Raw genomic sequence first — 16,956 nt, 5'->3', positions numbered from 1 at the left:
ACCTGGGGATAAAGTACTGGGATAGGTGGTAGTTTACAGGAGTTTGGTTTTTCACTGCATTATTTTTCTTTTTTAAAGTAGGCTCCATGCTCAATGTGGGGCTTGAACTCATGACCAGGAGATCAAGAGTTGCACACTCTACTGAATGAGCCAACCAGGTGCCATTATATTTAAATTTTTATAACAACAATTTGCTTATGGATTATCTGAATGATCTGACAAATGAGATGTGGTCAATGAATGAAGCAAAAGTATGTTTATTCTTGAGTAGTGCTGTCCAATAGAACTTTCCGCTGTGATAATGTTCTATATTGTACTGTTAAATCTGCTAACATTTGGCTACTAAGCACATTAAATGTAGCTAGTCCAACAGAGAAAGTAAATTTTGAATTTTATTTAAAAATTTTAAAAATTCAGATATAATTCACATACCATAAATGTTTAATTCAGTGGTTTTTAGTATATTCACAAAGTTGTTGTACAACTATCGCTACCACCTAATTCCAGAAAATTTTCATCACCCCGGAACAAAATCAACTAATGAGTATGAGGTTTCTTTCTGGGGTGATGAAAACACCCATTAGCAGTAATTCCCCATTCAACCTTCCCGCTAACTGCCAGTAACCACTAATCTACTTTCTGTCTCTATGGATTTGTCTATTCTGGACATTTCATATGAGCGAAATCATATATGTGGCTCATCACATGAAATTCCTTTTTATGGCTGAATAATATTCCATTATATGAATATGCCGTATTTTGTTTATCCATTCACCAACTGATGGACATTTGGGTTGTCTCCACTTTTTAGCTATTATGAACAATGCTGATTTGAATATTTCTATAGCCATTTTTATATGGGCACAAGTTATCATTTCTCTTGGGTATATGGCTAGGAGTGGAACTGCAGGGCCATACAGTAATTCCATGTTTAACCTTTTGAGGAACTGAAAGATTTCCAAAGTGGCTGTACCATTTTTTAATCCCACAAGCGATATAGAGGATTCCAGTTTCTCCACATCAACACTTGTTACTGTCTTTTTGATTACAGCCATCTTAATTAGTATAAAATGGTTCTGACTTGCATTTCCTTAATGATTAATGACATCAAGCATCTTTCCATATATTTATTGGTCATTTACGAATCTTATTTGAAGAAATAACTATTCAAATGTCTTGCCCATTTTTTAACTGGGTTGCCTTTTTTCATTCTTGAGTTAACAGGTTTTTTTTAAGTTTATTTATTTTTTAAGTTTATTTTTTAAAGTCTATTTTATTTATTTTAAGCTTATTTATTTTATTATTGAAGAGAGAGAGAGAGAGAGAGAGAGAGAGAGAGAGAGAGAGAGAGAGAGAGAATCCCAAGCAGGCTCTGTGCTGTCAGCCCAGAGCCCAATGTAAGGCTGGATCCCACAAACTTGATGTCCAAATCAAGAGTTGGACACTTAACTAACTGAGCCATCTGGGCACCCTAATGGTTCTTGGTATATTCTGGAAAATACCAGACCCTTCACATTTTGCATAAACAGTCACATGTGTATAGCGGCTACTGTATTGGACAGTGCCGATTTAGAGATTTATAACATCTGTTTAAATGGAAAGCAGGGGTGCCTAGGTGGCTCAGTTGTTTAAGTGTCTGACCCCAGACTTCAGCTCAGGTCATGATCCATGATCTCGCGGTTCACAGGTTTGAGCCCCATGGGCTCTGGGCTGACAGTGTGGAGTCGGCTTGGGATTCTCTCTCTTGCCTCTTTCTGCCTGCCTTCCCCCTCCATGCTCCCACACAGGCATGCGCTCTCTCTCAAAATGAATAAACTTAAAATAAATAAATAGATAAAAATGGAAAGCAATGGTGGTAATCATTTCACAATATACACATATATCAAATCACTGTTTTACACCTTAAACTAATACAATGTTATATGTCAATTATATTTAAATAAAACTAGGAGAAAAAGGCAGCAAAAAAAGAAAAAACTAAAATTAAAAATAGAAAGCAATGTAAATGTTCTAAGAACAATGTCCACTTAACAAAATAAATAAACTGTAACATCTCCAGATGAGGTTCATAATGAATCTTCAGTAACAGGAGACTGCTAAAGATATATTAAGTTTTAAAAGTTGGAACACATAGTCATTTGTTGGATATGAACTCAACTTCGGAGAGAATACAGACATCCCTGTGCATTCCTCAAAGAGCTATGAATATAGTATATGATTAAGGATCTGTTATCTTACACCTCTCACAACTGTAAAAGGCTTCAAAACACATCCTACATTTCTTTCTTTCAGGAAGGACAGTTCTTAATCTTGTAGGGCCTTTGTATTTAAGCGCACCTTAAAAGTAAAAGTATTCATGTGGTAAAAAAATTCAAACATTATTAAAAGGACACACAGTAAAAATACACGTCCCTCATACTCCTGCTTCTAGTTCCTCTCCTCAGAAACAACCAATATTATCAGTTTCTGTTGCAGCCAAAGATAAATGTAAATATGTACTCTTTCCCCTATTCTTTTACTCACTTTCAACATCAGTTTTTATGTTGCTTTTTATCCTTATACCTCAAATATCTAGGAAAGTATTTCCTCTTAGTACCTATAAATCTGGTTCTTTTTATCCCTTTTTTTATTGTGGTAAGATACACATAACATAAAATATACACCACCTTAACCATTTTTAAGTGTACAGTTCAGTAGTTTTAAGCACATTCATACTGATGTGCAACCATCAATTTTGCTGAAAAATATTAAGGACTAAATAAATTATTTTTATGTAGAACAACTGAATAGCATGAAATTATCAGCTATTCCTAAATTGATCTTTTAATAATGTCAATAGTTTTTGTTTTGGTTTTTGTGGGTTTTTTTTGTCAGGGAGGGAGGGAGTGGAGAATATGACACGCTGACTCTCAAATACATATATAAGCACAAAAGATAAAAAGAACCAAGACAGGGGCGCCTGGGTGGCGCAGTCGGTTAAGCATCCGACTTCAGCCAGGTCACGATCTCGCGGTCCGGGAGTTCGAGCCCCGCGTCAGGCTCTGGGCTGATGGCTCAGAGCCTGGAGCCTGCTTCCGATTCTGTGTCTCCCTCTCTCTCTGCCCCTCCCCCGTTCATGCTCTGTCTCTCTCTGTCCCAAAAATAAATAAACGTTGAAAAAAAAAAAAAAGAACCAAGACAAACATGAAGAACAACAAAGTAAGGTGACTGGAGTTAACAGATATAGAAACTAATAAAGTCCAGTTATACATAATACAGAACTGAGATAAGAAAAAATGACAGACCTGGGAATGCAAGCTGGTGTAGCCACTCTGGAAAACAGTATGGAGGTTCCTCAAAAAAACTAAAAACAGAACTACCCTACGACCCAGCAATTGCACTACTAGGCATTTATCCATGGGATACAGGTATGCTGTTTCGAAGGGACACATGCACCCCCATGTTTATAGCAGCACTATTAACAACAGCCAAAGTATGGAAAGAGCCCAAATGTCCATCGATGGATGAATGGATAAAGAAATGTTTTATATATACACACACACACACACACACACACACACACACACACACACACACACAACATAGATAGATACACACACATACAATGGAGTATTACTCGGCAAACAAAAAGAATCTTGCCATTTGCAACTACGTGGATGGAACTGGAGAGTGTTATGCTAAGGGAAATTAGTCAGAGAAAGACAAAAATCATATGACTTCACTCATATGAGGACTTTAAGAGATAAAACAGATGAACATAAGGGAAGGGAAATAAAAAGAATATAAAAACAGGGAGGGGGACAAAACATAAGAGACTCATAAATATGGAAAGCAAACAGAGGGTTATTGGAGGGGGTGTGGGAGGGGGGATGGGCTAAATGGGTAAGGGGCACTAAGGAATCTACTCCTGAAATCATTGTTGCATTATATGCTAACTAATTTGGATGTTAATTTGAAAAAATTAAAAATAAAATAAAAAATACAATGAAATAAAAAAAAGAAAAAAATGACAGACCAATGAAAAAGAACAGAAAATCCAGAAACAAATCAATACATATGGAAATTATTTTTTAATGTTTATTTATTTGAGGGTGGGGGAGGGAAAGAGAGAGGAGGCAGAGAATCCCAAGCAGACCCCACACTGTTAGCGCAGAGCCCGACACGGGGCTTGAACTCACGAACCATGAGATCATGACCTGAGACAAAGTCAAGAGTCGGTTGCTTAACCAACCGAGCCACCCAGGCGCCCCTGGAAATAATTTATGATAGAGCAGACAATGCAAAATCAGTAAGGAGGGATTCATTTCAGTAGTGGTGCTGAAACATTGATTAATAACCATATGGAAAAAAAATTTGATTTTGACCTCAAATACTACACAAAAAATAAATTCCAGTTGAATTAAAGACTTAAATGTAACAGGTGAAACTATGAAACTTTCAAAGGCAACATAAATGACCTTTATAATAAAGCCTCAGGGCAGAAAGGATGTAAAACACAATGACCATGAAAAAAAATAGTAGAGTATAACACCTGTTTTTCAACAAATAACATAACAAATAAAGATAAACTGTAAGCTGGGAGTGATATTTGCAACACGCAACTGCACAGGATTAGTAACGGCAATGATCACTGAGTGAGCAAACAAACAAGAGACATGAACAGACATTTCAAAGAAAAACTACAGATGACTCACAAACACATGAAAAGATTCTCAAGTTCATCAGTAGGGAAATAAAATTTAAAAATCACAATACCAAGTGTTGTCAAGTATGTGTAGCACAGGACACTCTCATCCACTGGTAGTTACAAATATAAATTGGTACAATCACTTTGGAAAGCTGTTTGGTCATTGCTTATCCAGTAATGTTAAAATTTCCATATCCTAAGAACTAGCAACTCCTTAAGAGTGTGTGTGTGTGTGTGTGTGTGTGTGTGTGTGTGTGTGTGTGTATATATATATATGTATCTCCTAAAAATTTAGTAAGACTGCCAAAATTTAGAAAGATTCTTGCATATGTGGATTAGGAATCATGTATAAGAATATTTAGAGCATTATTTGAATTGAAAACAAATGAAATGCAACTGACAGGAGAATAGATATATTGTGTCATATTCACAAGATGGAATATTATGCTGTAGTAGTTACTGAGTTAAACATCACACATCAGCAAGATGTTAAAGAAATGACTGAAGAATGTATGTATACACTATGTATGATTCCACTTCTACAGTTAAAAAAAAGGCAAAACTATGGCGCTTCTAATAATAGTGATATGAAAATAGTGATATAGATGACTCCCCTATGCAGAAAACAACTATAAAACTGGGAAAAAAAAGTTACAATCATTTCAGGAAATGGAAATGGACCAAAGGCAAAGAATTAATTCAAAGTGTTTGTTCTGAAAAATTGCTTGAATTCTGGTAAGAGAAGTCTGTGGCCTGCTTGCCTGGGGCGGCTCCCATCCCCGCTCCACTCCTTGTTTGGTGAGTGCAAACTACGGCTTTACCATTGAGGTGCTAGCCATGGCAATGAGCAGCTTTACTAGTCTGAGCTTGCAGCTCTTGTTTAGGGTGAGCAGCAAACCAGTCAGAAACTTAACAAGGAGATCCTGAAAATGAGAGAGTCATGGACAGGCTTAGATAAATTCTCTATGCATTCTTGAGTGACTGCTAAACTGTGCAAATGCAGACAAGACCCAGGAGTCCATGGAAACTTGAGAACTAAATGCAACTCTGAATGTATTCTCTATACCTCCGTAAAACTCACTGGCTAAACTATGCAAAAAAAAAAAGGGGGGGGGGAGCAATTGTTAAGAGGCAAGTTAATATATATAAAGTTATATACACATATATATATATATATACATACACACACACATAAATACATATATAAGAATCTGCGGGTGACTGCTAAACTATGCACATACAGAAAAGATGCAGGAAACCCAATGGAGACTTGAGAATACATGCAACTCTGAATGCATTCTCTATATTTCTATAAAACTCACTGGCTAAACTATGTAAAAAAAAGGGAGCAAAGGTTAGGAGCCAAGCTAATATATATAGTTCAAATTTAAAAACCAAGCAGGGACATCAGCTGTACGCTACAAAGAAGACACAGTTGGCATAAGAAAAAAAACTTGAAAGTATCCAGCTTTCAACAACAAAAATAATGAAACATTCAAAGAAATAGGAAAGTACGCCCTATACTCAGGAAACAAAACTCTAGCAATGGAAACTGACTTGCCATACGGGCCTAGGTATTGGATTTATAAATATGCTCAAAGAGCTCATGGAAATTACATTCAAAGATTTAAAGGAAAATATGCTAATACTTAATAAACAAAAGACTTGACTATAAAAAGAAGCAAATGGAAATTCCAGGGTTGAAATTACAAAAACTGAAACGAAATACAGTAAAACCTTGGTTTTTGAGCATAATTCATTCCAGAAACATCCTTATAATCCAAAGCACTTGTATATCAAAGCAAATTTCCCCATAAGAAATAATGAAAACTCAGATGATTAATTCTACAACCCCAAAAATTCATATAAAAATTATTATAATACTATATAATACATAATAATAAAGAAAATACAAAATACAAAGAAAAATAAATTAACCTGCACTTACCTTTGAAAACCTTTGTGGCTGGTGTGAGGAAGACAAGAGAGAGGAGGGTTATTGTGTAGGACGACTTTCACTGTCACTAACGGAATCACTGCTATTGGCTCAATGGAATCTTTTTCTTTTTGTGCAACTTTAACAAGGAACCTATCCAATGCCTCCTTTTGAGGATTTCACAGAAATGTGAGATTGCATTGATGATGACCCACAATCCCTCAGAGAGAGAGCTGAGTTGTGATCATGTGACTGATGTTCAGTGTTATGAACTACTTGTATTCCAAGACACTACCTGCTTATCAAGTTAAAATTTATTAGAAATTTTTGCTCGTCTTGCAGAACACTCACAGAACAGACTAGTCACAATCCAAGGTTTTACTGCATTCACTGGGGGGGGGCTAAAAAAAGCAAATTTAAAATGTCAGAAGAATAAACTAATAGATACCTATATAGAGAAATTGCCCCATCCAAAGCACAAAGAGAAGAAGGTTGAAGAAAAATGAACAGTGTCTCAAAGACTTATAAGACAATGTGAAGCATTCTACCATATGCATAATGATAAGCTCAGAAGGCCAGGGGAGAAAGGGCTAGAAAAAAATATATGAAGAAATAATGACCGAAACACTTCTAAATTTGATGAAAAATGTGAATCTACAGATCCAAGTTCCATGAATCTCAAATACGACAAATATGGAGAGAATTATACCTAGACACAACCTACTGAAACTACTAAAATCAAAAGAGAAAATCTTAAAAGCAGTAAAACAAAAATGACTCACATCCAGGGTACAACACATTCATCTAACTTCCTATCAGAAATAACTGAGGCCAGAAGGCACTGGAATGGCATATTCGAAATGCCAAAAGAAAATAGTGAACCAAGAATGCTATATCTCAGATAAATGAAATGACTTTTAGCAGGACCACAAGAAATATGCTTTAAATATTTTGAGAGAGAGAGAGAAGGGCAGAGAGAGAGGGAGAGAGAGAATGCCAAGCAAGCTCTGTGTGGTTGGTACAGGGCCTGACGCGAGGCTCGATCTCACAAATAACCTGAGCCAAAATCAAGAGTTGGACACTTAATCACTTAAGAGTTGGGACACTTAACACCTGAGCCACCCAGGTGCCTCAGAATTACAAGAAATATTAAAGGAAATCTTTCTGGCTGGAAAAGGATGACACTAGATCCTAACTCAGATCCACAGGAAGAAATGAAGAGGAATAGAAATGTAAACATCTGGGTAAATATGTATTTTTCTCTTTTCTTCCCATAACATCTTTAAAAATAAGATTACTCCTGGCAATAAATGTAACACAAAACTGTTGGCTTTAAACATATATAGATGCAATATATTTGACAACAGTACCACACAAGAAGAGGGTGAAAATGGAGCTATCCCGGTGCAAAGCTGCTATATTTTACCAGAATTAAGTCAGTATTAACTTGTAGTAGTTAATGACCAGATAAATATGCAAGCACTTTTTTTAAAAGCCAAAAAAAATCAGAGAAATTAAAATGACTTACTGAAATATTTGTTGGACACAAAGAAAGCAGTAAAGAACAGACAAATATAAAAGACATGGGACATAGGGGGAGAAAATGCAAAATGGCCGATAAAAATCCACCCATATGGATTCATATCAACTGTGAATGCACTCAATACTAATTAAAAAGGCAGAAACTGTGAGAATGGATTAAAAAAAGACAAGATCTGGGGCACCTGGGTGGCTCAGTTGGTTAAGTGTCTGACTTCAGTTCAGGTCATGATCTCATGGTTTGTGAGTTCGAGCCCCGCATCAGGCTCTGTGCTAACAGCTCAGAGCCTAGAGCCTGCTTCAGATTCTGTGTCTCACTCTCTCTCTGTCCCTTCCACACTTGTGCTCTGTCTCTCTCTCAAAAATACACATACATTAAAAAAAATTAAAAAAAAAAAAAAGAGATCTAACTATACATATATTGTATGCAAGAAATACACTAAATTCAAGACAAAGATTTTAAGTAAAAATACAGAAAACGACACAATATACAAACAGTAATCATAACAGAAATGGAAATTCCACATTAATATCTGACAAAATAGACTTTAAGACAAGGGATATCACTTGAGACACAAAGAGATACCTTATAATAATAAAAAAAGTAACTATAAACATATACATAACAGAGTCCCAAAATATAGGAAGCAAAAACTGAAAGAATTGAAATGACAAACAAGTCAACAATTTTAGTTCAAGATTTCAAAACTCCTTTCCAAGTAATTGTTAAAATAACCAGACAGAAAATCAATAAGGACACAGAAGACTTGAATAGCACTATCGGCCAACTTAACCTAAAAAACATTTATAAAATATTCCAATCAACAGCAGGAGAATACAAATTGTTTGCAAGCACACATGGATCATTCTCCAGGACAGATAATATACTAGGCCATTAAAAAACATTTAAATACATTTAAAAGGATTAAAATAATACAAAGCAGGTTTTCTGACCAAAATTATAATAAAAAAGTCACAACACAAAGAAATCTGGGAAATTCCTAAATACTTGGGATAAACCATTGGTCAAAGAAAAATCACACAGGAAATTAAAATTATAAGTTAAAGGGAAACGGAAAATATGGGGTGCGTGGGTGGCTCAGTCGGTTGTGTCTGACTCTTGATTTCAGCTCAGATCACGATTCTAGGGTCATGGGATCAAGCCCTGTGTCAGGCTCTGTGCTAAGTATGGAACCTGCTTGGGATTCTCTCTCTCTCTCTCCCTCTCTTTCTGCCCCTTTCCCACGCTCACATTCTCTCTCTAAAATAAAAATTAAAATATAAAAAAAGCATATATATTTTTAATATTAAAAAAATAAAGTGAAAATGTAACAAAAAAATTTATGAGATGTAGTAAAGCAATGCATAAATTTTATATTAGAAAGGAAGAAGACCTAAAACCAAATCAATAATCTATTTTCATTTTAAGAAACTAGAAAAAGAAGAGCAAATCAAACCCAAGTACATGGAAGGAAGAAAATAATAAAGATCAGAGTAGAAATCAGTGTAACAAAAAAAACAGGAAAACGGTAGAGAAAAAGAAACAAATGAACACAAAAACTGGTCCCTTGAAAAAGAGCAAAAAAACCAATAATCCTTCAGCTAGATTAACCAAGGGAAAAAAAGAGATCCAAATAACCAATATCAGGAATGAAAGGAACATTGCTACAGAACTTACAGAAATTCAAAAGAATCATAAGGGAATAGTATGAACTTTATGGCAATAATTTAGACAACTAAATGAGATGGAAAAATTCCTAGAAAGATACAAATTAACAAAAATAACTTAAGAAGGAACAGAAAATACAAATAGACATATCAGGTAAAGAAAATTAATTAGTTATTAAAAAGCTTCCCACCTGGAATGGGAAAAGCCCAGAAATCCAAAGCATGGAGTTTAGATAAGTAACGCACTCATGTTTGTTTTTTAGTTTGGGCCAATGTATCACAGTCACAAAATATTAACATTAGGGGTGCCTGGGTGGCTCAGTCCAACTCTTGACTTTGACTCAGGTCATAATCTCGCGGTTCGGGAGATCAAGTCCCGAGTAGGGCTCTGAGGTAACAGCACAGAGCCTGCTTGGAATTCTCTCTGCCCCTCTCCCCCACTTGTGCACATATGCATGCTCTGTCTCTCTCTCTCTCTCAAAATAAATAAATAAACATTAAAAAATACTAACATTGGAATAAACTGGTGGAAGGTATACAGAACTCTCTGCATTATCTTTCCAATTTACACAAAAATATAGAACTATTCCAAACTGTGGCGCCTGGGTGGCTCAGTCCATTGGGTGTCTGACTTCGGCTCAGGCACAATCTGGTGGTTCAACAGTTTAAGCCCCATGTCAGGCTCTGTGCTGACAGCTCAGGGCCTGGAGCCTGCTTCAGATTCTGTATTTCCCACCCTCTCTCTGCCCCTCCCCTGCTCACATTCTTTCTCTCTCAAAAATAAATTAAAACAAACAAAAAACAAAAACTATTCCAAACTAAAAAGCTTATAAAAAAAAAAAAATCTATCCAAAAAAAAAAAAAAATCATCCACAAAGAAAGGTCCAGGTCAAGACAGTCTCAGTGCTGAATTTATCAAACATTTAAGGAAGAAATAATACTATTTCACACAAATTCAGAGGAGGGAACATTTCCCAACTCATCTTTATAAGGTCCATAATACCCTAATACCAAAGTCAAAAAACCACACCACAATAAAACTAAAAACCTATAGTCCTCATGACCATAGATGCAACAAAAATTTTTTTTAAAGTCCTCCACAAAACTACTCTTTTTTCTTTTTAGTTTATTTATTTATTTTGAGAGAGACAGAGAGAGGGGAAAGGCAGAGAGGGAGAGAGAATCCCAAGCAGGCCCCCTGTCAGTGTGGAGCCCAAGGCAGGGTTTGAACTCATGAACTGCAAGATCACAACCTAAGCTGAAATCAAGAGCCAGACTCTTAACCAACTGAGCCACCCAGGTGCCCCAGGTGCAAAAATTCTTAACAAAAAATATTAGCAAATCCAATACAGAACAGAAGGAACTTCTTTCAACCTGACAGTTTCTAGGAACAGAAGCAACTTCCTTCAACCTGAGAAAGGATATCTACAAAAACCTTAAAGCTCACATTATAATTAATGCCTAAAGACTAAATGCTTCCCCCTAAGATCAGAAGCAAGGAAAGGATGTCTACCCTCAAACTTTTATTCAACATTGTACTCGAGGTTCTACTGAGTACAATAAGGCAATAAAAAAGAAATAAAAGACATTTAGATTAGAAAGAAAGAAGTAAAATTGACTTTATTTGCAGAGACAGCATGGTCTAATATATAGAAAATCCCAAGGGATCCACAAAAAACTTATAGAACTAATAAGTGAGCTTAGTAAGGTCAGGGCTACAAGATTAATACACAAAAATCAACTATATTTTCATATCTTAGCAACAAACAATCCTAAAATGAAATTAAGTAAATAATCTCACTCGCATTAACATTAAAAAGAATACAACACTTAGGACAAATGTACCACGTTAATGCATTAGAAGACTAGTCGTTAAAAAGGTAATGCTCTCCAAATTGGCCTTTAGATTCAATAGAGTTTCTATTAAAAATCCTAGCAGGCTTTAAAAAATGTTCTTGATAGAAACTGACAAGCTGATTCCAAAATATATTTCAAAGTCATATGAAATACATTTGTATTTGGAGACTTCCACTAGGTGATTTTAATACTTACCATTGAAACTATAGTAATAAAAGCAGTGTGGTGCTGGTATAACAACAAATATATAGATCAATGTGAGAGAACAGAATCTGGAAATAGACCCTCATATACGTGGCCAGATGATTTTTGACAAGGATACCAAAAGGATAGTCTTTTCAACAAATGGTGGTGAAACAACTAAATAGTCATAAGCAAAATAAACCAACCACTCTCAACCTCTATCTTGAGAATTATTACTGTTAAAAGACACCATTAAGAAAATGAAAAGACCACATTTGAGAGAAAGTATTTCTAAAATATATCTGATAAATGAACTGTACCTAAAGCCTGAGTTCTCTAAGTCAAAAGAGCGGTTCTCTAATAAAAAGACAACCCGATTTTTTAAAAAAGCCTCAAGATTTTAATGGATGTTTTCCCAAAGAAAAAACAAATGGTAAATTAAGTATGTGAAAAGATGCTCAACTTCCTTCAGGAAATGCACACTACAATCACAATTTGATACCACCACACTCACACTGCAAAAGCTAAAATAAAAAACTGACAATACCAAGCACCAACAAGGATGTAAAGAAACTGGAACCCCCATACTTTGCTAGTGGGAATGTAGAATGGTATAGCCACTTTTGAAAACAATATGGCAGTTTCTTAAAAACTCAAATGTACACTTACCCTAAGCCCTAACAATTCTATTCCTAGGTGGAATATCCAAAAGACACAAAACATAACGCCCACATAAAGACTTCTACACAAATGTACATAGCAGCATTACTCATAATCGCCCCAAACTAGAAACAACCCAAATATTTATCATCAATTACAGAAGATAGTATGTGGTATATCCATAGAATGGAATACTGCTCAGCAAAAAGAAAAAAAAAAAAAGCAAACTACAGATACATGGAACAACATGTTCCACAGCAAAAATGTTATGCTAAATGACAGAAGCTAGATACAAAAGACAACAAATTGTGATTCTATTTAAATGAAATTTCTAGAAAAGGCAAAAAGGAAGTAAGCAGATCAATGGTTGGGGTGAAAATGGAGAATGCAGACAAACAGGTAAGAGGGGTAATCCAAACATCTGTGGTGAAGACTGCACTACTCTATGAATTTACTAAAACTCAAACTCTACATTTAAAGTGGGTAAATTTTATAGTTTGTAAATTATACATTAAAAAACCCCTCAAAAATAGACAAAACCAAACAATCTACCGTTTTGAAATATATATATAGGTGCGAATGCCACCTAAAAAGAAAAGGAAGGGAATTCAGAATAGAGGTGACACAGAATGGGGAAAGGAAGGTCATTCAATCAGAAAGTAGCACGTAGAGGACATCTATGATACTAATAATGTTCTATTCCTTTTTGGTAACGGGCAAGTTCAACAGTTTAGAATATGGAGTTAGTGACAACAATTTCTGCTCTCTTCTTTTATCTGTTTGTCTTCCTGTGTCTCAATTTCAATCCTGAGATTTTCCTACCCAGAGTCTTATCTCTTACCTGAATCAATACTGAGGACATCATCATCTTCATCAGGAATCTCGATTATTTCTGTAGGCCGGGAGGCTTCATCCTCAGAGCTACTGTCCCGGTATTGTAGTCCCAGTTTGGAATAAAAGTCCTTCACCAAAGACTCACAGTTAGTCACTGCCCTAATATTGGAACACATGTAGAAAAGGTCAAAGCCAGCAGAAATAGGTATAAAAGCCATCAGAATTTCTATATATTTAAGTATACACTGACCTCAATTTAAACAGGTCATATTCCAAAGTGTCTCCATTTAGAATTTAAAATGCTTTTCTCAGGACACCTGGAGGGCTCAATCGGTTAAGCATCCAACTGCGGCTCAGGTCATGATCTCACGGCTCGTGAGTTCAAGCCCCGCATTGGGCTCTGTGCTGACAGCTCAGAACCAGGATCCTGCTTCAAATTCTGTGTCTCCCTCTCCTTCTCTCTCTCTGCCCCTCCCCTGCTGGTGCTCTGTCTCTCTCTTTCTCTCAAAAATAAACTTAATAATAATAATAATAAAATGCTTTTCTCATTAAAATATGTTTAAATAGTGGTTTCAGACTAGGCCCTAACAAAATCCAAAATAACCTGAAAGTACATTAACCATATCTCATCATTTACCTTGCTATATGAAAATGTGTTCTAAGTGACAACTAAGGCATACTAGGCCCCAATCTTCTGGGAATTTATGAGTAGATACAGGGCTCATGTTCCACAGTTTCATAAGACAGCAACGACTTACAATCCTCACTCCCTAGATCATCCTACTAAGAAAACTGTGCAGTTGTTCTGAAGCAGAGTACAGGAGAAAGAAGGGGAAAAGACTCAAGACCTTGACCATTCTACTGTAGACCATACACTGGCTTCCAATAGATGAATATTCTACATATAACGGGTGGTTGTGAGGTCGGATTTTTTAAAATGTTTATTTATCTATTTATTTATTTTGAAAGAAAGAGAGACAGGGTGTGGGGCAGGGGCAGAGAGAGAGGGAGAGAATCCCAAGTCGGTTCACGCCATTAGCGCAGAGCCCAACATGGGGCCAGATCCCACGATGGGAGAGATGATGACCTGAGCCGAAATCAAGAGTCAGATGCCCAAATGACTGAGCCACCCTGGCGACCGTGAGGTCAGATTGTTGGCCGTAACCTTTGAGAAACAGAAAGGTCCTACACGTCTGTACCTTGTAAAGAATAAAGCGACTGGCACAACGTCATGAGCAATTACACTTCTAAAATGTCTGCCAAAGGGAGATCTCCGATTTTCCGTGTAGTCCTCACCTGGATGCATCATCAAAGAGCTGATCAACATGGGCCACCTCAGATTCCTTCTGTATTACCCACGTCTCCAACTCCGCTAGTTGCTTCTTTCGCTGCTGTACACAGTCCATCTTCTCCAGTTCTTCATCGATGAACTGCCTCAGTTCCTCCATTGAGATACCCAGCTCCTCAACCACTGCTTGTTGCAGCTCTGCGATCTCATCAGACTCCACCGCAGCTGCGGCTGCACCCAAACCAATGCACCCAGGGATGGAAGACATGCTGTTGTCCCCTACATGGAAGAGAAAACTAAGATTACCTTTGCAATTATTGTAACCGCCAAACTTCAGTCTCTAAAACTCATTCCTACACTACTACTTCTCATTCAAATACAATTAGGTTCCATTCTATGTTCTCCCTCTCCGTTCCCCTGTATCCGATGCTAAGATTTTGTACCGATCTTATTCTACAGAAGATGGGCCTGGATAAGGTTTAAAAGCGTGAGGGCATGGAAAACATATGATACGCAACAGAGGCTACCAAAAAATAATGTTTTAGGAAACAGAAGAGAACCAATTTGCTGAGGAAGGTATTTGTGACCTATGTTCCTTAACTGACTAAAGAGAGAAATCTTTGCATGCTATGCGTAATTTGAACAAATATCTCCACTTGGATGGGGGGGCGTTGGTTTATAATTCACTGTTTTCTCTTTAATTACTTGTTCGCTTTACATTACCTTGCTTCCACGTGGAAACTTACTTTTTAAAGTCTATTCACACTTATGCATACAAAAGCAAAGAGGCTTCCCAAAAGTAAAGGAAAATTAAAGCAATCTGGGAATAAAATGTGGCTACCTAAAAACTACAATCCAAATAGCCTACGCATTAGTGTTAACTGCTTTTTTGATCAAACGGTTGGAGCAAAACTGATGCCAGAATGCCGTGCGACTCCAAGACCAGTTCTCACCGCCTCCATTTTTCCTTTGCCCACACACCAACCCCACCCCCGCGCTACCCTTTCTGGGGGTGCGTCCCACCCACCCCGCAAACCCAGCTCAACCCCGCCCCCGCTCGCCTCTAGCGGAAGACTTCCTTCCCACCCTCGCCCAACCTCCTCCCACAAACAAAACATTCCAGACGGGCCCCTGATCTCCAAATACCTCAATTAACAGTACTTCCCACACCTCCCTGTTTCCAACTACAACACTTCTTTTCACCAACCAGACCCCAGACTCGAGACTCTGGGGTCGGCCTCGACGGGGAAGAACGAAACCGTACGGAAAAGGGACCAGGGGGAGGGGATGAAGCGTGAGGGAGGGAGGGAAAGGGAAGCAAAAGAGACGCCCGGAAGCAAACCTCAGGTGCCGTTCCGGTCGCCACGACGGTAGCCTGCCGGGGTCAAATCCGAAGCCTCTGAACGCCCCTCCAAGGCCAGGCAACCTCGGGCAAGTACGCATGCGTCAAAGGAGAGCCTTCCAGGGCACACGTGAGAGGCCACTGGGCGGGTGAAGTAGGCGTGGCCTAGAGTATATTCTCGAAGCTCCACCTCTTCCGCCACCCCAACCCCTGGCAGTCACACTAAGTTTACTGTTTGAAGACTCAGCAAACCGTTAGGTTTAGGTGTTTTTCTCACTTTAGTTTGTTATATTACGAAGTGGTACAAATTGTAACAAGTGAGGGAATATCAAGATAGAATAAGACAAACGTGACAATATCCTCTCCTCCCCTCTCATCACTACACCTGCTGCTTTGAGGTAAAATAGCTTAGTTTTCTAGGCTTGTACTTACAAGGTCATGAATCTGGATTTTTAAAAAAGATTTTATTTTTTAGTCATCTTTACACCCAATGCAGGGCTCAACCCTGAGATGGATAGTCGCATGCACTTCTTGCTGAGCCAGCCAGCCTCCCCTAAATGTGGATTTGTTTTGCTTTTATTTCACATGTGGATATCCTTTGAAGTCAACATTTGTCTTTTTCATAATTGCATAATACTTAATAGTGTGGATAAACCATAATTAGAAAGATCATTATGAATAATGCAACAATAAACATTAACGTGCTTTTGAAGTAGTACTTTTATTTCTGTGGAAGAGATTCCCCATAATGGAATCTGAGTTAAAATATATACACACACACATATATATTCACATATATATATATGTATATATATGTACCTCTTTTCATTTTAATAGAATCTACTGTCAAATTACTTTTCAAAAAGGTTGAAACAATTTTTACTCCTAGCAAATCTCTGAAAGTATGTTTCCCCACACCCTCATTAGGATTGGATGTTAAGTGTCTATTTAATTTTTAAGAA

General features: G+C 37.2%; 1 protein-coding gene across 7 annotated transcripts in view; it reads right to left on the bottom strand.

Annotated features, from left to right (window-relative positions):
• The window catches only part of SETDB1 (SET domain bifurcated histone lysine methyltransferase 1), a 34,597-nt gene extending 18,455 nt beyond the window's left edge, over positions 1–16,142 (bottom strand). For 2 of the 7 annotated variants that reach the window (XM_045033482.1, XM_045033485.1), the window contains exons 1-4: positions 15,799–15,977; positions 14,661–14,931; positions 13,372–13,523; positions 6,636–6,653 (exon numbers count right to left, since the gene is read on the bottom strand). In XM_045033482.1, the coding sequence (XP_044889417.1) occupies positions 6,636–6,653; positions 13,372–13,523; positions 14,661–14,920 (430 nt within the window). In that variant the 5' untranslated portion in view covers positions 14,921–14,931; positions 15,799–15,977. The other 5 variants (XM_006935100.5, XM_045033486.1, XM_045033483.1 and 2 more) reach the window with 4 other exon arrangements.
• Positions 16,143–16,956: the final 814 nt, after the last annotated feature.

Source organism: Felis catus, chromosome C1 (genome assembly GCF_018350175.1).
Source record: "Felis catus isolate Fca126 chromosome C1, F.catus_Fca126_mat1.0, whole genome shotgun sequence".
Taxonomy (NCBI): Eukaryota; Metazoa; Chordata; class Mammalia; order Carnivora; family Felidae; genus Felis; species Felis catus.
The sequence above is the reverse complement of the archived record's forward strand: the minus strand, read 5'-3'. Positions and strand labels throughout refer to the sequence as shown.